The sequence below is a fragment of the Paracoccidioides lutzii genome (assembly GCF_000150705.2).
Source record: "Paracoccidioides lutzii Pb01 unplaced genomic scaffold supercont2.2, whole genome shotgun sequence".
Taxonomy (NCBI): Eukaryota; Fungi; Ascomycota; class Eurotiomycetes; order Onygenales; family Ajellomycetaceae; genus Paracoccidioides; species Paracoccidioides lutzii.
The window spans coordinates 1218897-1238372 of NW_015440948.1; the positions used below are offsets into that span (position 1 = coordinate 1218897).

At 45.8% G+C, this 19476-nt stretch overlaps 7 protein-coding genes and 1 non-coding gene across 8 annotated transcripts in view; 3 read left to right on the forward strand and 5 right to left on the reverse strand.

The window, feature by feature from the left end:
• Positions 1 to 2985, forward strand: part of PAAG_01035 (cell division control protein) — a gene marked incomplete at both ends in the record, with an annotated part of 7887 nt that extends 4902 nt beyond the window's left edge. The window contains 5 exons of the mRNA XM_015844223.1: positions 146 to 418; positions 503 to 711; positions 830 to 1075; positions 1143 to 2541; positions 2636 to 2985. Coding sequence (XP_015701004.1) covers positions 146 to 418; positions 503 to 711; positions 830 to 1075; positions 1143 to 2541; positions 2636 to 2985 — 2477 coding nt within the window. The remainder of the gene's footprint in view (positions 1 to 145; positions 419 to 502; positions 712 to 829; positions 1076 to 1142; positions 2542 to 2635) is intronic.
• Positions 2986 to 3581: 596 nt separating this feature from the next.
• On the reverse strand, positions 3582 to 5311 carry PAAG_01037 (oligosaccharyltransferase alpha subunit; the record flags this gene model as incomplete). The annotated part of the gene is made up of 3 exons (XM_002797132.2): positions 3582 to 3707; positions 3829 to 4849; positions 4944 to 5311. The coding sequence occupies 3 exons, from the start codon at positions 5309 to 5311 to the stop codon at positions 3582 to 3584; spliced, it is 1515 nt and encodes a 504-aa protein (XP_002797178.1).
• A 329-nt stretch (positions 5312 to 5640) lies between these two features.
• Positions 5641 to 8542, forward strand: PAAG_01038 (IdgA domain-containing protein; the record flags this gene model as incomplete). Its single annotated transcript, XM_015844224.1, has 7 exons — positions 5641 to 5845; positions 5907 to 6115; positions 6184 to 6283; positions 6342 to 6383; positions 6443 to 6673; positions 6805 to 7105; positions 7174 to 8542. 7 exons carry the CDS (start codon positions 5641 to 5643, stop codon positions 8540 to 8542), a joined length of 2457 nt encoding a protein of 818 aa, XP_015701005.1.
• Positions 8543 to 10273: 1731 nt separating this feature from the next.
• PAAG_11195 lies at positions 10274 to 10361 on the reverse strand. Its single transcript has one exon. It is a non-coding gene; the product is annotated as a tRNA-Lys (tRNA).
• Positions 10362 to 10751: 390 nt separating this feature from the next.
• On the reverse strand, positions 10752 to 11190 carry PAAG_11196 (hypothetical protein; the record flags this gene model as incomplete). The annotated part of the gene is made up of 2 exons (XM_015846888.1): positions 10752 to 10975; positions 11151 to 11190. 2 exons carry the CDS (start codon positions 11188 to 11190, stop codon positions 10752 to 10754), a joined length of 264 nt encoding a protein of 87 aa, XP_015703495.1.
• A 1422-nt stretch (positions 11191 to 12612) lies between these two features.
• PAAG_01039 (arginine N-methyltransferase) lies at positions 12613 to 13884 on the reverse strand (the record flags this gene model as incomplete). The annotated part of the gene is made up of 1 exon (XM_002797134.1): positions 12613 to 13884. The coding sequence occupies one exon, from the start codon at positions 13882 to 13884 to the stop codon at positions 12613 to 12615; it is 1272 nt and encodes a 423-aa protein (XP_002797180.1).
• A 1660-nt stretch (positions 13885 to 15544) lies between these two features.
• On the forward strand, positions 15545 to 16551 carry PAAG_01040 (hypothetical protein; the record flags this gene model as incomplete). Its single annotated transcript, XM_002797135.1, has 2 exons — positions 15545 to 15667; positions 15739 to 16551. The coding sequence occupies 2 exons, from the start codon at positions 15545 to 15547 to the stop codon at positions 16549 to 16551; spliced, it is 936 nt and encodes a 311-aa protein (XP_002797181.1).
• Positions 16552 to 17970: 1419 nt separating this feature from the next.
• PAAG_01041 (prohibitin-2) lies at positions 17971 to 19141 on the reverse strand (the record flags this gene model as incomplete). Its single annotated transcript, XM_002797136.2, has 4 exons — positions 17971 to 18297; positions 18384 to 18739; positions 18800 to 18868; positions 18961 to 19141. The coding sequence occupies 4 exons, from the start codon at positions 19139 to 19141 to the stop codon at positions 17971 to 17973; spliced, it is 933 nt and encodes a 310-aa protein (XP_002797182.1).
• Between the last annotated feature and the right edge of the window lie 335 nt (positions 19142 to 19476).

Here is a 19476-nt window from a genome sequence, read left to right on the forward strand (position 1 = left end):
TCACTCCTCGCCCCTCGCCAATTTCACCTCCCGTTCCGCCCACCCAAATTAACACAGCTAACAAACCCCCACCCTGCTATCAACAACAGATTCGGCCACCAACTCCGCTCTTCCCTCATAAAGGAATACTACTGGCACTACATAGCCTACGACGACCTCAAAGCCGCCCTCAAAACCCCCTTCGAAACCCTCCCGTCCCCGGAAAACCCAAAGCCAAAACGCAGGCCATGGACCGAGGAGGACGAAAGGCGCTTCGTCGCCCTGCTCGAGAGCGAGCTGGATAAAGTGTTCACCTTCCAGAAGTTGAAGAGCGATGAGATTGTCGCGCGGATCATGCAGAGTGAGAAGGAGGTTTATGCGGTGGTGGCTACGTTGGGGTCTGCGGCTGCTGCGGCTGCTGCGGCTGCGGTTGTTGGGAGTGGTGTGGGTTCTGGGGCAGTTGCGGGTGCGGGTGCGGGTGCGGGAGTGGCAAGCGGAGATCTGCAGCTGAATAATGGGCAAGGTTCTGCTGGTTCTGGGACTGGCAGTGCTGGTGCTGGTGCTGGTGCCGGTGCTGGTGCTGTTGGGGGTGGTAACAGCGAGCGACCAACTGATGAGGATTTTCAATTGCTCGAAGAGGATCTCAGTGATATTATTGCCGATGTGCATGATTTGGCAAAGTATGTCCAGCTGAATTATACGGGGTTTCAGAAGATTATCAAGAAACATGATGTGAGTTTTTATTATTTCCTTTTTTGCCTGGGCTCTTTTTCTTCTCTTACTCTTTTCTTTTTCTCCTATTAACGTTTCGATGCGGGAATCGCTGGGTGAATTGACAAAATCTTGGTAGAAACAAACGCAATGGCACCTCAAACCCGTATTTGCAGCACGATTAAATGCGAAGCCCTTCTTTAAGGACAATTACGATGCGTTCGTAGTCAAGCTATCCAAGCTTTATGATCTGGTTAGGAACAAAGGCCACCCTGTCAGCGGGGACAGTTCTGCGGGCGGCTCGCAGCAGAATTTCGTGCGCGAGACGACCAAGTACTGGGTGCACCCGGATAACATTACAGAGTTGAAACTTATTATATTGAAGGTTTGTTTTGCCTTGTGCTTTTCCGAAAACGCCGGTTTTCAGTGGTTGTCTAATATGTTTCCATTAGCATCTCCCCGTTTTGGTTTTTAATCCTAGAAAAGAGTTTGATGAACAAGACGCTGCCATTTCATCCATATATTACGACAATCCCCAGACTTGGGAGCTGTATACAGGACGACTCAAAAAGACCGAAGGTGCAGAAGCTATTCGATTGCGATGGTATGGCGGCATGGAAAACGATCAGATTTTTGTGGAGAGGAAGACCCATCGAGAGGACTGGACGGGGGAGAAGTCCGTAAAAGCGAGATTCCCAATTAAAGAGAAATATGTCAACGCGTTCATGTCCGGGCGAATGACTGTTGAAAAGATTTTTGAGAAGGCTAGGAAGGATGGGAAGAGAAGTGAGCAGCAAATAGCTGATTGGAAACAGCTTGCGAGGGAGATACAATATCGTGTCATCACGCGAAAGCTGGAGCCAGTTACGAGGACTTTTTATCACAGAACTGCATTCCAGCTTCCTGGAGATGCTCGAGTACGCATATCGTTGGATACGGAGCTGACTATGATTCGAGAGGATAATCTGGATGGTCGCAGGCGGTCTGGTGATAACTGGCGGCGAATGGATATCGGGATCGATTATCCCTTTCGCCAATTACCAGCAGAAGATGTCGAGAGATTCGCCTATGCGGTTTTGGAAGTGAAACTACAAACGCAGGCGGGACAGGAACCTCCAAAATGGATTCGGGAGTTGACAGCGAGCCACCTGGTTGAGGCTGTCCCCAAATTCAGCAAATTCATTCATGGAACCGCAAATCTATTCCCGGATTACATCAACCTTCTCCCCTTCTGGATGCCACAAATGGACGTGGATATACGCAAGCCGGTCACGCGCGGTTTCGGAATCGAACGACCAACCCAAACCAGCCAGACGACAAGTGAGGGCCCGCTTGACGATGACGAGTCCGATGACGAAGCAGATAATGAAACCCCAGCAGAGCACGATCAACAAAACCTAGAGCCCTTGATCAACGGAATTCGTCAAAACGGCCACTCCCCCCATCACGACAACAACAACGACAGCGTCAACGCCAAGATAACCCATTACGACACTTCCCAGGATCCCAACATCCCCGAAGCCACTGGAAACGCCCTCGACATCGAAGAACGCATCGCTACCCAACAAAGAATGATCGGAGGCGACGACTACCCCATATACGACTCCGAAGACGAATCTAACGACCAAGACGACCTCGAGGAGGCCAGGAGAGTTGGCGGCCTGCACTACAAGGTTAAGTTGGCGAAACACTACACGCGTGCAGCGGGGCGGTCGGCTTTGAATGCGTTGAAGTCTGTTGCGCCCATGCCAAGGCCTACAGCTATACCAAATGACGGTGGGACTGGGAGGGGGAGAATAATTCCGGCGGACCAGGCGCAGATTAAATGTTTTAAGGCACCGAAGGGGAAACGTAAGTGCTTCTTTCTCCGTATATACCTTCCCACGTACCCGCTTCAACATACAAAACCCCACCTACACAACTAAGTAACTAACAAAAACAATAGGAATCCACGTCCCCGTCCGTGTCGAGCCAAAAGTCTACTTCGCCGCCGAACGCACATTCCTCTCCTGGCTCGAATTCTCCATCATCCTCGGCTCCATCGCGGCCGCCCTGCTAAACTTCAGCACCGACACAGTCACCCTCGCCAGCTCGTGGGCCTTCACTATTCTGGCGTGTTTGTCACTTGTGTATAGCTTTTTGCTGTATATGTGGCGCGTTGATATTATTCGGAAGAGGAGGGATGTTAGGCGTGTTTATCATGAGAAGTGGGGGCCGACAGTGCTTTGTGTTGGGTTGTTTGTGGCGGTTTGTGTGAATTTTGGGTTGAGGGCTAGGGAGGGGTGGGCCAAGTAAGTGAGTGTGGTGGGCTTGCTGCTGAGGAGGGTGTGGGGGGTTGAAGGATGAAGAGATGTACGTATATATGTGGTTTCTTATTTTATTCTTATCAGTTTCAGAGAAAAAGGTTTTCTGATTTCACGGTCTCTTTTGGTTTTTCCTTGTCTTTTCCTTTTCCTTTTTCCTTTTTCCTTTTTTCCTTTTCCTTTTCCTTTTTTTTTTTTTTTTTTTTTTTTTCTTTCCCCTTTCTTATTGATCTGTAAATCATATCATAATGCATCTTTGTACCAGTGCTTGTACCTAATGTAGTTAAAGATATTTGAGCCAAGCAATATTTGTGAAATAGGAAATGCATAAAATGACTATAAGTAGACAGTAGAAGTGAGTATAGTTGACATCTTCTGTAGACCATAAAGCAGTTGGTTATGTTAAGAGAGCTAGTTAGCTGCTGAGTGGTGGTTTAGTTCTCAGATGGTTCAAAAAGTGAACAATAATGTTTAGGAACTGGTCTAACTCTTGACATATTTTAAATTGAACTCTGAATACATAATCAACAACATAATTGGCATGAAAAGCGTTAAAAATGAGGAACATAAAGAGCTGCCACCACTCTTCTACCGCTTTTTAATGCTAACATCCAAATTACCCAGCAGCCACACTGTCACAAATACACTGAACAGCCCTGTCGCAATCACCAGTGGCTTGCGCAAAATCGCAAGCTTGGGGTAGTTGTATGTCACCTATCAAAGAGAACGAGGGATGGTTAGCAGTCATTCTTTTCGACGGGGGTTCATCAAGAGGATAGAAATGAGTGCATGAAAAAGGTAAGTCAACGCAGGAAAGGAAATGAAAAGTGCATACAATAATATGTCCTTCCCTCGCCTCATCCGCCACATTCGTCGCCCGCAGCGTCAACACCGTCCTCCCCACCGAATCCATAAACGTCCTCAGTAACCCAATTTCCGACTCAACCGCATACGGCATCCCAAACCCATCAACAAGCTCATACTTCACGTCCCTTGCGCCCTCAGGAAGAATCACACGCAGTTTGACCTTCTCATACTGCACGCCATCAGGGGTCTTCGGGCCCTCGAGGAAGGGCACCTTAAGCACATACGACTCCCCGCCCACTCTGCGCAGGAAGTGGGACAAGTCATTATTCCAACCGATGCGGAAACTGTATTTCCACCCGCCAAAGACGGGGTAGCGCGGTTTCAGCTCCAGAAGGGCCTCGCGCTTGTTCAAGCCCGGCCGAAAATGGCTGGTCGAGACATTCCCGATGTTGTCGGTGAAATATGCATCGACGGAGCCTGGGCGCAGAGGCACTCGTAGCTCGCTCATGGAGGAGCTTGGGAGTTTTTGATAGGATTGCATCGTCCAGGAGATGCGGGAGAATTGGCCGGATAGCGGGGCGCCGTCGTTGCGGAGCCAGAGACGCTCTTCTGTTGCGAGGTTGCCGCCCCAGTGTGAGACTTCGATGTCCCGTTCCAGGAGGGTACAGGTTATGATTGGCTTGGTGAATTCATATCGGATGGTTATAAGGGTGCCGGTGGTGCCAGGGGTGACTTTGGAGGTCTTGTAAGGTCCATAGGTGTAAATGCTGCCTTGCCGTTCGGGGTCCGCGCCGGTCTTCAAGCCGGTGGTTCGCGTGTAATCTGGTACGTTGGTGTTTGGGAATTTGATTTTTGTTTTTTGGTTTTCTGTTGTGTAGACGGAGGGGACGTAGGTGGGGAAAGTGTAGGTGAGATATTGATTGTTCTCTTGCTCGATAGTTGCTGGGAGGGGTACGAGGGCATGGAGGATGTAGTAGGATATACTCAAGGTTATTTGCTTAGAGGATTTCAGTGTAGCTGGGAAACGGATAATGAAGTATTGGATCGGACTATAAGGTGTTTCGTTAGAATACAGTTCTTAAAGACACGGTCGTATGTAGATGTCACAGATAGAACACAATACGGTACTAATTGCACACGAACCTCGAGGACAACAACTCCGTAGCCTCCACCTCAAACTTGCCCTTCGCTAGCGCATTCTTATCTCGAACCTCCAGTCCTCCCACCTTACCAATTATACTGGTCGCAAACGGGAGGTAATATAGGTCCTGCGGTCCTTTATCGGTGTTCTCTACCACAACATTGATGGTTTCCCGCACATAGCCCTTTTCAAGGTTTATATTTCTGAGCAAGTTGATATTCTTAAAAACCTTGGGAGGGCTGAAATTCTTGGGCAATACCAGTCGTGTTGAAGCATATGTGGTCGTGACATTAGAGGCAGCGCCGTATACGCTTGTGATAGAGATAGTAAACAAGCCGCAGAGCAAAGCTGCGGCAGAGAAAAACCTCATTGCGGCAGAGCTTGCTACCAGACCAAACACGGCCCCGGACGCTGTAGATATCCTGAGTGAGAGCCTGCTCAACAAGTGCCTAGATATGGGATTGCAGCAGATGGTTATTGATGTCGGTTGGTGGTTACAGTGTTCGTCTTGCAGCTGCTACGGCGGGCCAAGCGGCCACAAGCGCAGCCAGCGTTAATAGTTATGGATCTCCGGGCTAATAAAGACATAGCATACCAGTGTGAACAGTTTTAGTTGGGATAGGAGAGTTTTCGGAAGAGGCAATCTGGGCTATTTCAATTCATGGAGTCTACAGGATACTCTAAGGCTGCTGCTTCACGATGCCAGCGCTATGGACTGCGGCTCGCATTGGGAGAACTTCCTGTTCGCGGTTAAGATTCCCAACAAAACTCAGATATAGGTCGTATCATGGGAGGGGACAATTGGAGGAAGCGAGAAAGATTCTGAAAGTTTCAGAAGAGGTACAGGACGCTGTCGCTTCGTCGAAGCCTGTTGTCGCGTTGGAAACTACCATTTATACTCATGGTACGTCAACCACTGAAGCTCCTGAGATGCTGCAGGTGGCCCCAGCTAAATCTACAATTAGGATTCCCATACCCGGAGAATGTTGCTCTTGCATCCCGTCTGGAATCAATCGTGCGGCGTTGGGGTGCTGTTCCCGCTACTATAGGTGTCCTTAATGGCGTTGCGCGGGTGGGAATGGCACCAGAGGATCTTGCCGAGCTTGCTTCTTCATCACAAAATCAAGAAGTGTTGAAAGTCTCCCGCAGAGATCTGGGATATATCTGTGGCCTGGTGAGTATTTCTTCTCAAAAATGTAACATTGCTCCAGTATGCCACAACTAATACTAACCAATGGTTAGGGAATGGCTGGAAAGAGAATAAATGGTGGCACTACAGTTGCCGGAACTACAGTGCTAGCCCATCTTGCAGGAATTAAAGTTTTTGCGACTGGTGGCCTTGGTGCGTTGAGAAGTGTTGCTAGGCGTTTTTTGTGACAATCTCTAACATTACCTATCAGGTGGTGTACATCGAGGGGGGGAGAGCACAATGGATATATCCGGTGAGGCATTATATTACTGTTGTTTGCTCAAGACCTCCTCAATACTAAGACATATATAGCCGACCTGACTGAACTTGGGCGAACTCCTATTGCACTCATCAGCTCAGGCTGCAAGAGTTTCTTGGATATCCGCCGAACGCTTGAGTATCTTGAGACCGAAGGAGTTCTAGTTGGAACTTTTGCAGATGGGCGTGTGGGGAGCGTGGATTTTCCGGCATTTTACACTCGGGATAGCGGAATAAAGACGCCAAAGGTTATACACGATGAAGTGGAAGCTGCTGCTATTATATGTAAGTTCCGTTGCTGCACATTATTTTACTTTACGACCTCATGATGTTTTCCATTTTGTTCCATGGTAATACGGCATTCAAGAGAGGGAGAAATGTGACGTATCAATAACTTCCTGGCTAACAACACACAGATGCACAATCGCGTTTGAACATGTCCTCCGGTATGGTTTTTGCAAATCCAGTGCCAGAAAAGTTTTCCTTCCCGAAACAAGAGGTCGATCATATAATTGAACAAGCCCTGGAATTCTCTCAGCTTGAAGGCGTATATGGCAGTGATAACACCCCTTTTATCTTGTCCAAGATTAAAGAGTTGAGTGGCGGAAAAAGTGTAGCAGCAAACACGGCATTAGTTGAATACAATGTCGAACGTGGGACCAAAGTTGCAGTAGAGCTTGCAAAATTGGAGGCGGGACATTCTGCTGAAAGGATTCGGTGAGCCGGCTCTGTGGTTACTGCGATTGGAAAAGCTGGCTGATTTGTGTATATATTTTGCTATATAGGCATATGCCAGGATATTTAGGGACATCTCCGCGATCGTCAGAATCCCCTTCAACTGGAAATACTATCAGAGAACAATCTATTTTCACAACGGTTGACACCAAGCCAGTCCGAGGCGTTGTGGATAAAACCAATGTATTAGTTGCCGGCTCGCTTGCTATAGACCTTGCTTGCGATTATACCCCCTTATCAAAGATTGGCAGCGATACTCCTGCTCTTCATACGTCCAATCCGTCAGTGATTAGCCAAAGTCTCGGAGGAGTGGGACACAACGTAGCACTAGCGGCAAGCTACGTTGGCAGCCCAGTTCTCTTTTGCAGTATCGTCGCAGACGATCTCAGCGGTCGGGCCGCGCTCGCTGCTATTGAAAAGTCGAGAGCCAACATACTTTCTCAGGGCATCCAGGTACTAAGTTCAACCTCCGGCGTCAGGACAGCTCAATATGTCTCCATCAATGACGCAAAGAGAGATCTCATGCTTGCAATGGCAGACATGAGCATCATGGAAACACCCGAAAAATCCCTTAATTTCGGCAGCTTCTGGGACCCTCTCGTCCAGCACGCGAGACCAAAATGGGTTGTAATTGATGCAAATTGGAGCTCCGATGTCCTCTCAAAGTGGATTTCACTGGCTAAGTCCCATGGTGCGAAAACCGCCTTTGAACCGGTGTCTACCACCAAATCAACCCGTCTTTTCACAAAATCACAATCAACCTCGAAACCAGTCATCCAGCTTTCATCCACAATCCCAAATCACACCATTGACCTTGCAACACCTAACCGCTACGAGTTGGCAGCCATGTACACCGCAGCGCGAGACACCGGGCTTTTCGAAAGCGCCGAATGGTGGCGAGTCATCAACGCCCTAGAGATGCCCAGCAGTGGCTCACGAGATAGACTCATCGCCCTTACGAATTCTGAACTTGTAAATGAAGGGATCCCGCAGCAAAGCATCCAGCTCCTACCATTCATCCCTTGTATCATCTCTAAATTAGGACCCCAAGGCGTCCTACTTACGCAGCTCTTATCCCGAGGAGATGAGCGGCTTCGTTCTGCCGATTTCGCACGGTATATCCTGGGTCGGGCTTATGCGGATGATACCAATCCAGTTGGGGGTGTGTATATGCGTCTCTTCCCACCGGCAGAGGTTCTGAGGGATACGGATGTGGTGAGTGTTAATGGCGCTGGGGATACGTTGCTTGGAGTAATTGTTGCGGGGCTTGCTAGACTTGAGGAGACAAATAATGGAGAACTAAAGAAGTTGGAGGATATCATTGCTGTCGCTCAGAAGGCTAGCGTGGAGACGTTGAAAAGTGCGAATGCTGTGAGTGACAAGATTTCAGACCTAGGGAAATTGTTGCAGACTATCTAGACATGGTCAATATCTAGCTGAAGGATGAAACATAGAGTAGCTGAATCGTTATATATGTATCTATGTATGTACATGGAATCGATCTACTTTCCAAACTGCGAGAACAGGACACCCAAGGGAGCATCATTTAGTCAATGCTCATGTACTTAAGGTTCCCGGTTTGAAGTATTTGGCGTAGAAACGGGAAATTTCGTCGTTACCATATCCTACAAGAAAGAGACAGTCAGTCAAATGAGTTTAAAAACTAGCCCATGGCTCAATCAAAACAATAGCTCTCTCAGCTGACGAGGAAAAACATATTATCGACATACCACCTGTCGTAGTCGGTACAAAATTCAAGTACGTCCTCATTTCCATCGCCCCCCCTCCACATACATGGAAAGATGTAGCATATTGACATGCCGTTCCCACACTGCCTGCCTCCATGTCACGATGTATATCAAAGCCGTTCTCCAAACACCTCAATGTTGATATCGTCATAATCGGGCTATCTAGTTCCGCGAAGCCGGAATTTGCGTTCACATAGGTGTGTCAAATGGTCCCCCTGCCTAACTGTTGCGTACTGGTAAGGTGGATCCTTACGTAAAGTGGTGAGGGGAAGTTGTCCGTTCTGTTTTGAAATTCGAGTTGGGTAGTATGCAACCACCGCGCAGAGTTTGGGCACTGGCTTTGTGCATGCTTCTAGGACCAAAGCGGCAGCTTCAACATATGCTAAAGAGGAATTATAATTTGTCACTTATCATAATCTTATCCAAAATTCAAACTTTTATCAGGTTTTTGGTTGAAGATGTAAAACAAAACCAGAACATTATGTCAAGCATGAATCTCACATCCAACAATGGCATATGTGTCCACGAGTTCTTATGGCTCCTCCAACACCTGTAATTGATTGTTGTATTCCCGCTGCATGCCATTATACAGCAGATATGCGACTTTATAACCCTCATCTGTGAAATTTTGAATCGTTTGCTTGTCAAAGTCCCGAGTTTCGGCCGTAATGACAGCACGACCGTGGCTTGACTCCCAAGAAAAATGTTTCTCTCAACAACACTATGCGAAGAAGTGCATCGTATGGGGTTCAATTGCCCTTTGATGCTGTTCGCCCGCTGTCGGATGCCGTCAACAATTTGTCGCCGCCTCACCACAGCAGATCAAGCAAGTAGTATTGTGCAAAAGTATATAAATAGAGACGGTTCGGTCCGGTTTGCTCTCTAACCTTAGCTACACAGATGTAATGATGTGCATTGGGCGGGTGTTCAGGACTCCAGTTACTGATGTAGGCAGACACATCATGGAGCGATCTCTAAAGACCTTGGATGAATAATATAATGTTTAGTCGTTTACTCCATCTCTTAGGTGGAGGCTAAACGCAAACAATTGACATTAAACTGGTGAGTCATATTTGCAGCAGAAGTTTGTCGCTTCGAGGTTCTTTACTCTGACATCCCGATAGCCATTGCTGAATTCTCTCTCAAACCAGCAAACCGGAAGTCTGAGACCCGGGGTGGGTTGTGGAAGGGGGAAATAGAATCTACTAGAGCTGGTCTCTGACAGTCAGTTTAAATAATGAAACAAACTTGAGAAAGATCAGAGAAAGATCAAAGAAGGTATATTCCATCATGGGTGTTTGTTCAATGTCACAAGGAAATTGTATTCTCTCGATGCATAAAAAGAAAATCAGGTTTATGAACAAAAGAAAGAAAGAGGAGAAAATCGGGAAAAAAAAATAAAAGCCGAACGCGGGGGTCGAACCCGCAACCTTGCGGTCACATGAAATGATCCTAAGAGCCGCACGCTCTACCGATTGAGCTAGCCCGGCCGACTCGTTGAAAACCAGAATCACTGACAAACAATATCAACCGCAGTGTCAATAAGGACAGCTCGCTTATCGCCGTCCTTGACAGATTCTAGTAATTGGACGTTCACTACGCCTCGAAGCGCAGTTTTTACTTACCGACTCTTAAACGGTTAAACTACCACGCAAAAAAAAAAAAAAAAAAAAAAAAAAAAAAAAAAAAATTACGTTTGAAAAACCTGATATCATCTCCCTAGCATATAATCCTAACTTCTTATTCTTTTCAATCTGTTTAGCGATGACCCTAATGTCTAGACAAAATTTCGGGGAAGCCTTCTATTTGAAATCTCTATCACGGCTTTTTTTTATATATAGATAGTTATAAAATAAAAAGAAAGAAAAGAAAAAAAAAACCTATTTCTCAGCCTTCACGATGTTGTTTCCAACCATGTCTTCACCAATTTTAATATCCCCATGGACTGAGGCGAGTACGGAGAATTGACCGCCAGCTCCAACCCAAGAAATCTTTTTGTTGCGGATGCAGTTACAGTTGATTAAAGTCGTAACTGGAATATCGTCGTTGGAGCCCTGACCGCACTGGAATTTGTCATTGACACCCCCTGAATAAGCTTTGCCATCTTTTCAGACGAGCAGGCAGTGGTCAGTTCCTGCAGCGACATATCTGCATCCGACGAAAGGAAGCGGTGTCGGTTCCAGCAGTATTTGTGGGTGGTTGTTGGTTTTGTTAGGATTCAGTGTTGTGAGCATCTGGCAACGATTGCCAGTTCTTTGATGGGAATAACAACATCTTACTGTCCAATTGGGTCTTCGTTAGGCACCGCTGCGAATTCATTGTCCCTCGATTATTTGGCAACGGGACATATACATTTATTCGGTATAGGGAACAGTACCCGCAACTTGACACTTGAGTTTTTTGTTTAGTTGATTGTACTAATGCATAGAATCTCTCGAAAAGGTGTGTAATCACCAGTTAACAGATATATTTAAACTTAATTAAATTGAAAACATTACAAGGTTGTTATTTTCAATTTAATTAATCGTAAAAAAGTGTATGTACAGGAGTGAAGTTGGTAAGTTGAACGATCTCTGGTTAATTCTAACGGCTTTCCCACCTTCTGGCCATAGTTACGCCGGCCAACTGCACGAACTTTATTACCTTAATTCAACTTCAACTCGCTTATCCAATTCTACTGAACTTCATCAGTATTAGTTTGCAAATCTCTCCTTAGGAGACATGAAAGTGGGGATTATCAACTGCAGTGTTTATCTACTTTGAATTTTTCAGCTGGAGCCTTAAAAGATTTCAAGAGTGAAACGGTATAAATCTCAAGTCGATATGGACTCGAATGAATGAATTCACTGGAATTACTAATCCCTTCCTCTTTTGATTACTTTTCGATTTTCCAAGGTTGGAATTTTTACATCTAAGGGATAGTTAACTAGTTATATCACTATGCTTATTTAACAAGTGACCAGGTGTAATTGGTGAGACTTCGTAATACTTCTGACCGCCCCGTTTTGGTGACTTGGGCTTTTCTTTGCATTCCCACTTCGGTTTCATATATTCACATGCTTTGGGATTGGAGTTTCATCTTACATTTCTTGCTCAAGGGCTGGGATATTTCTGGTCTAGCGGTAGTTCGGTGACCCTTGAATAGTGTGACATATGGTTTTTCAATGCAACCCTAGGCAAAATGATACCTTTTTTCGAACCTTCTGCCTGAGAAAATGAACACGGCATAAACATTTTTATTGTGATACTCGAGTCAATTTATCATTGTGGAATTGAGAATCAAGTTTCTTTTAATTCCTGCTCGTTTTGAGAATGCCTATGTCCATCGTCTATTCGAATATACTCAACGCAAATATTATTATCATGCTTTATCTACACTATCTTAGCCCAGACCGGAATTGGTAATGCTCTTCACTAAAAGAATAAGGGGCGTACATACTGACAAAATTAGAGTAAATGAAGAAGCTTGATGTTGTTTCGGATTGGGAGGATTTGTTGTATGTGGCTTTGAGTTTAAGGGACGAAGTTGTACATGAATATGCAGATATCCATAGTTAAGGTACAGCAGGATGATGTTTAGGTACTACTGTACTTTAAATTGCGTTTTCATGGGAGTCGAGATGGCAGCTCTTGGCATCGTTTCCCTCTCATACCTTCATTCGATGTTCACAGACTTTTTTTAGCTTCCCAACCGAACCATTCGTAAATATTGCAGAAAGTTTGATATTGCGACTATCAGACCTAGTCCAGGTACCTGCATGTCGGCAATCTGTAATTATCCACCACCCAATATTTTCTTCGTACACCGTCCCATTCCTTGTCAAGTTGCGGGACTTTTATTTCCTCCCAATCAACATCAAAGCCAGCTTCAAGTAGGTCCATTTCCACAACTTTCTGATAGACGTCATAGCTTATTTGCCGGTCTGCCCCCATTCCATTAAAGAATCCCCATTTCCCTTCTGGTTCAAGAAGGCCGATAACATGCTCCGAGAAGAATTCCCGGAAGTCGGAGTAGGATTCTGCAAAAGTGTCGTAATAAATTGCGTCGAAGGTTTCTCCTTCATTTATGAGCCTCGGGAGGATGTCCTGCCATCTGCCCTCGTGAATTGTAACTCCGGGTTTTTCGTGCCAACCTTTGCCTTTCATATCTGCTATGACATCAGGGTGGGCTTCGATGATGTGATGGGCAATTGGTTGCTGAGCTTGGAAGAGACTGTCGATAATTCCCATGCCGTGGCCAACGTTTAGAACACGCAACTCGGGTCTGGGAAGAAGTGCTTTCGCAGATTTAGCCATGATATCTGTTTCCCAGGCCATCATTATTCCGTTTTTATCTTCATCGAGTAATCGATCGTGTCGAAATGTTAAGTTGGATTGGAGGTAGCGAGAGCTGCTAACATCTGGCTCTGCTTCGTTCGCAATGTCTTGACCGGCGCTAGCATCTGACTCCGGTACAGTTTGTGGTTTGTCATTCTGTGCTTCTTTTTCCTTCGATACCCCAGCACCTCCCCCCACTTCATCGTCGGCATCATCCAAAAGCACTTCATAGCCATACAGTCGATTAAGCAACATCTCGGCGCGTACACCCGCATCAACCATTAAATTATAAAGCTCGTTGAGTCCTAGTCTCCTAGCCAGGCAGCCAGGGGTTTCGCTCTTAGAATCCAAGTCATTCCATATAGCTCCTTCTTGCAATAAGAACTTCACAACGTCGCTTGCTCGGTCAATCAGTCTAGCATCTGGTACCGTACTAGAATCACCATTTGTAGTCCCATTGGGAACTTGGTGGCTGTCTGCTGATTCCTCCGTATCCGTTTCACAAGCAGCAATTGCAGCGTGAAGAGGAGTATATCCAGTTTCAGGATCTTTGACATTCACTGGGTTCTCTGCCTTTTCATATTCGCGGATTAGTTGGCGCAGGCGAGCAATATTATGCTGCGATGAAGCGAGAAGGATTTCTTGTGCGTCAGTGTCCACTCTTACAGACCCCAGTGGATCATTCAAATCCTCCATGACTAAATAGGGATATGTCGTTTTCCTTTACCCTCAGTCTCCTGTCACTTTTACCTGTCCCCGTTCTTTGATCTTATATTTTGCTTAATCCTCGGTTCATTTCAGGCAGGGCCTGTTGTATGATTTATATGGGAACATAGACTATATATTCTCATCTTGTAGATTTTGTTTATGATCGTATTCAATTCCCTTCTTCACGTTTAAAAAGATGCCAAGTCAATATCACATGACCAAATATGTGCTTATATAAGTAACTATACCCTTGAAAATGATTTTTAGTTATTCCCGGCTCCGATGTATCTAATGCATCCAACGACCGACCTCGATATCAAGAAAACTTTGACGGCGCAGGTGATCTGAAAGTGCATACATTATGCCTCGAAACCTCTCACTGACTTATGAGTAATTTAGTTTATATCTCAGATTGACGCTTGTCCCTGATGTCTTCTTCAGTTGAGGGGAGAACTGGCGCTAGGGGCTCCTCTTCATACACTTGCTCGCCAACTTGAAACTGACCTGGAACTGACAGATCGTGAAGTGCATTGTCTCTCACCATTTTGCCATTCGGATCTCAGATCCTACTAACACAACCATGGCAAAAAGGGGAAATTGACGCATTGATTTATGCCCCTGGTCACCTTGTGGAGGCTCGTCAACTGTCATAGGATGTCCAAAGCAGAACATGGAAATAATCTGAGCACTCCTCATTCCCATCTAGGAACTCGCTCGACAGATACCAGGAGAGGGAGACCCTATGCATTCCTAGGCTCAAGCGATAACCAGCAAAGCTTGGGAGCGAATGATTGATTAAGGCCAGTTCCCCTCGGTATCCGAACCCTATAGGTATGCCTACCGAAACCGAACTTAATCCCAAATATATCCAGCAACTGGCCGAAGTTGGCGTTGACAGTACGGCATTGAGTTTGAATATGCCGCCAATGTGAACTAACCCCGCTTCTTTAAATGATTACATATCGTTTTTCATTTAAAAGGAGGCGAGCTTGTCTCGTAGTCAGGCCTTGGGAACTCTGATCCTGACTGAGATTTCCAATCTAGGCCATCTCAAACTCCAACTTTTTTGCCCTATGACAGATTTCGATGAAAGCTCGACGTATTAGGAAATCGGTCTATGGCTTCCGGTACGAATCGGGCAGGTAATCTGGGTCTGTGTTTGGGCTAAGCTTCGCTGCGCCGCTATGAGAGATCTGGCTCTGAGAACGTTGCTTCTCAGTGTTCTTGGCATATGTTGATAGCTACACTTAACGTCTCAAATGCCTTAAAGCGACTTCTTGGCCACTTTAAAAACGTCTCAAGGGGGCTGGTTTTTGGGACGATCTTATGTCGACAATCTTGCTAGCCAACTTTAGAAACAGTGAGGTTGGAAGCTCATTTACCGAGCAGAGCTTGGGTGTGTAGGATCGCATGTAAAAAGGATGCCTACCCCCAAGATCTGCTTTTTTCTCACTTGGTTCGGTATCTTTTGCGGTTTTGGAAGTCCACTTCGCTCCTCACTCTCATTTTTCAGATATTCTATTCTCCGGTGTGCTGGTCACCACTCATTCAATCGTTCCTGTAGTTATACATACCTGACTTATTGTTTTATTTTTTACAGTTTTAATATCTTGTTCTGTCGTTCATTTATACCCCAAAAGATTAAGTCATGAAGTCCCTTCTATGCAGCGCGTTCATTGGGGTTCTTTCTGCAGCAGGTGTCTTCAGTGCACCGCTAGAAACTCGCCAGCAAGGGATTACCGATATTGATATCCTGCAATTCGCCCTGACTGTATGTATCCTGTATATTGTTTTTACTGCCTTTAGGATAGGCCATGGCTAATGTTGGTTTTGTTAATACAGCTTGAACATCTGGAAAATGTTTTCTACAAGGGTGCTTTCTCTCGGTTCACACAGAATCATTTCCACGAGGCTGGTTTCGATGCTAGACTGTTCAACCAGCTGAAATTTATCGCCCAGGATGAGGAGGACCATGTTGTGTTCATTACCCAGGCTCTCAGGAATGCTGGAGTAAATCCTGTTTCGGCTTGCGAGTACAAGTTCCCGTACACCGACATCCACAGCTTCCTTGGCCTGGCATCAGTTCTTGAAGGTATCGGTACCTCCGCCTACTTGGGTGGTGCTAGAGTTATTTCAGACAAGGATATCCTTACCCAGGCAGGTGCTATTCTTGTCTCAGAAGGCCTCCACCAGTCCGTCTTGCGAAACAGCCTGAATTTGGTATCATCTGCCAAGGTTACCGGCACGCCAATTAATGCCAATGCCATCTTTTCCCTGGCTGCCTCCTTTATTGTCTCATGCCCTCAGCAGAACGTTGCTCTTCCGTTCAAGGCATTCCCAAGCCTGAGCCCAATCGAAGCCGGCCCCTATGCTGTTTCCGCACTTGCCCAATTCCGTGTGGGAGGTGATGTCAACTTCGGCAATGGTGCGGTCTTCCTCACCTTCGTCAGCGGTCTAGATATCGTCAGCGTTCTTGTCGAACGTATCGACGTTGTCCTGATCGTTGCCATTCCATCGGTGATTAGTGGACAATCATACGTTTTCCTCACCAATACTGATGCCCAAGGTTCCATCGCCGACAATATTATCATTGCTGGCCCAGCTATCATCGAGGTTACTCCGGGTGCAGCCTCAATCGACCTAGGAATCTTATAAATGGTTCCACCAACGCCCTATCAACATGATTTTTTTCCCTCTTTTGGAAGCTTGTGGACCAGTAATTTCGAAGATGGCATTACCAAGGCATCCTCCTTCCTGATTTTCCATTTGACTCCAGTCAAAAAGGTAGTCGCGTAAATCCTGCAATCCTGCTGTCAGCAGCGCCACATACCCCAAACTCCGTTTCTGGTTCTTGGTTTAATCCTTCCGAGATGTTTAAATGCGCGATCCCTTGTACCTATTCCCATGTTTTCTCAGCGAAATGTGCGGATATTCTCTGCTCTTTTGAATGTCACACATATTGGAAAATGGAATATTCATTAAGATGGATTATCTGAGTATGTGCAGTATCTGTGATGCCATTTTCTTACTTATTTGTAAACCCTGCATTGATGCCCTTCTTTTCCTTCTTCGTAGCACACCATTGTCTGTTTCTTGTTATTTACGATTCTTTTCTGCGACACCCCTCTTTTTTCTTTTTCTTTTGGGGAGAAGGTTTGGGAAGGTAAGGGAGAGAATGAAAAGCGAGAAGTGAGGTCAGAACGTGGAGAGATACGGACCTTTTCTTTGTATTTTGCGCTCTATTAAGATTTACTGATGATTGCAAATATTTCCATACAAGTTAGTCTGTTAATCTAGGTAGTTATCTCTCTAGTGGCAGACGAACGTAATTAGGTATTATGGACATAAAGTTCTTAGAGATAAAACTATCTTTGTATGTAGGTATGTACGTTAGGTAGTAAGGGATGTGAATGTCTTACCTATCATTGTATTTTCTATAGAATTCCGTATTTTTATTTGGTGCATAGTGTCACAAAATTTCAAGGCAGACTGTCGCAAATTTCACCTGTCTTGCAATGGCATTGATAACCAGGGGCTTCCCATTCAGAGAAACAATGGAGATCTTGAAAATAAAACAATATTACTTCCCTGGACCTTCTTCTTGTTCGACGAACTGAACATTTCATAGTGAATGGATCGTCCACTAGCGACACAAATATGATTTGGATTAAGATACATGTATTAGAAGAGAAGTTGATAAATACGCCAGGCAGCTGAATAATCTGAGGAGTGCTTAATATTGGAGACGTTTGTATATTTCGATCCAATTTCCAGGAAAAGTAATAGTAACAGTTAACTAGTGGCAACAGTACAACAAGAAAGAGAATTAGCAATTCGCCAGATACTTATACATGCACTCACCCTGGAGATACACTTGGCACTTTCGAATCCTGAGCGGAGCGGGCGGAGAAAAATAAAGTGACGAGAAAGGGAGGTTTCTAATCTCGTGCATATGTCAATTCAGGAACACTTTCCCTTTTGATAAACGCTGAAAACATGGTCCCCACTCCTCAGACACTCAGCAAACAACTCTATCATCTGTAAGCCTACCCATCAATCGTTTGCTTTTCATTTTCAGCTGTCAGAGGAGTCAGGCTTGATATTAACGTTCAAGCCCAAGCCCTCCGAATCAAGGTAGAGCTTGTTCTTTCCACCAGCTTCCTGTAAGATCGTGGCAATGTTTCTGGCGTTCTCAAGTTTCCGGAGTTCGATGTAACTCTTGCTCTTCTTGATTGCATCTCCAATAAGCTGAGCAGAACGAGCCTCACCCTGTGCACGCACGACGGTGGCTTGTTTCTCTTGACGGGCTTTGTCGACGACGAAAGCAGCTCGTTGGGCCTCTTGCTGGGCGACTTGTTTGGCTTCTACGGCAGCGGTAAATTCGGGTGAGAAGGCAAGATGCTATTGCCAAGGGAAATGTGTTGTTAGCTGCTACGAAATGTTCAAAGACGGGGAGGGAGAGCAGTTGTTATGGACTTTTTTCATACCGTTAGAGAGACGTCGTCAAGTACAATGTTGAAGCGAGCAGCACGTCTGGAAAGATTGTCACGGACAAGTCGGGCAACGTTCTCTCGCTGTGTGATGAGCTGACTGGCGTTGAATTGCGCTACAACAGCCTTCAACACCTCATTGACAATAGAAGGAAGAACTCTCTCATCGAAATCAGTTCCGAGAGTACGATATATCTGAGGTAGAGCCTCGACTCTTGGACGTGAAAGAACACGGCAAGTGATGTTCACCATCTGCAAGTCCTTGGTGCCGGTAAGTGATGCAACGTTTCTGGGCTTCGCACGAACGTCGTAGATGATAGGGGTTTCGAACCAAGGAATTCGGAAATGGGTTCCTATTCAAATAGTTTTAGATTATGAAATTCTAGCACAAAGTGGATAAATTGATGCCCAACCTTCATTATAAATCTCCTTCTTCACACCACCTATTCTCGTATACTTGATTGCTCGATGACCACCGTCCACTGAGAAAGACACCAAATGTGTTAGTCAAAAAAAGGAAAAAGAAAAACCACAACAATTGAAGTAACCGCAGGGGTCCAATAGGTTGACTCACCGTTAAAGAGGGAATTCATAAAGACATATGCCCCCAATCCAACTGCAATCAATGCTCCTGCACCTCCGAAAGCTTTCCTACCACCCCCTCCCGGAAATCCACCTCCAAATCCGCCTCTAAACCTCTGCTGCTGCAGGGACTGTTGCAGCCTTGCCCATGTCTCACGAGGATCCCCAGCCATGATGATGCCAAAAGAGTAAACAGCGCGGGAAAAGAGAGATCCAGCCAGTTTACTAGGCTTGACTGGCGGAGATCAAGAACTCGCTGCTCTGCCGATGGGATCAAAAAGTTCTGGGTGATTCCACTAGTCCACTTTAGGCAAGGCGCGAGATTTGGCAGATTTGGCGGCTCCAATGCTGGTACGGCGTGTGTTGGACGCCTCAACCGCAGTTCTCTAGGTCAGTTTCGTCTTTAACCACCTAGAGCCCATTCTAACACCCATCCGCCAACCTGAGGACTGAGAACTAAGTGTTGGCTTTTTTTGAGAGTATTAATTGTCAGTTTCTGCCTCTCAAA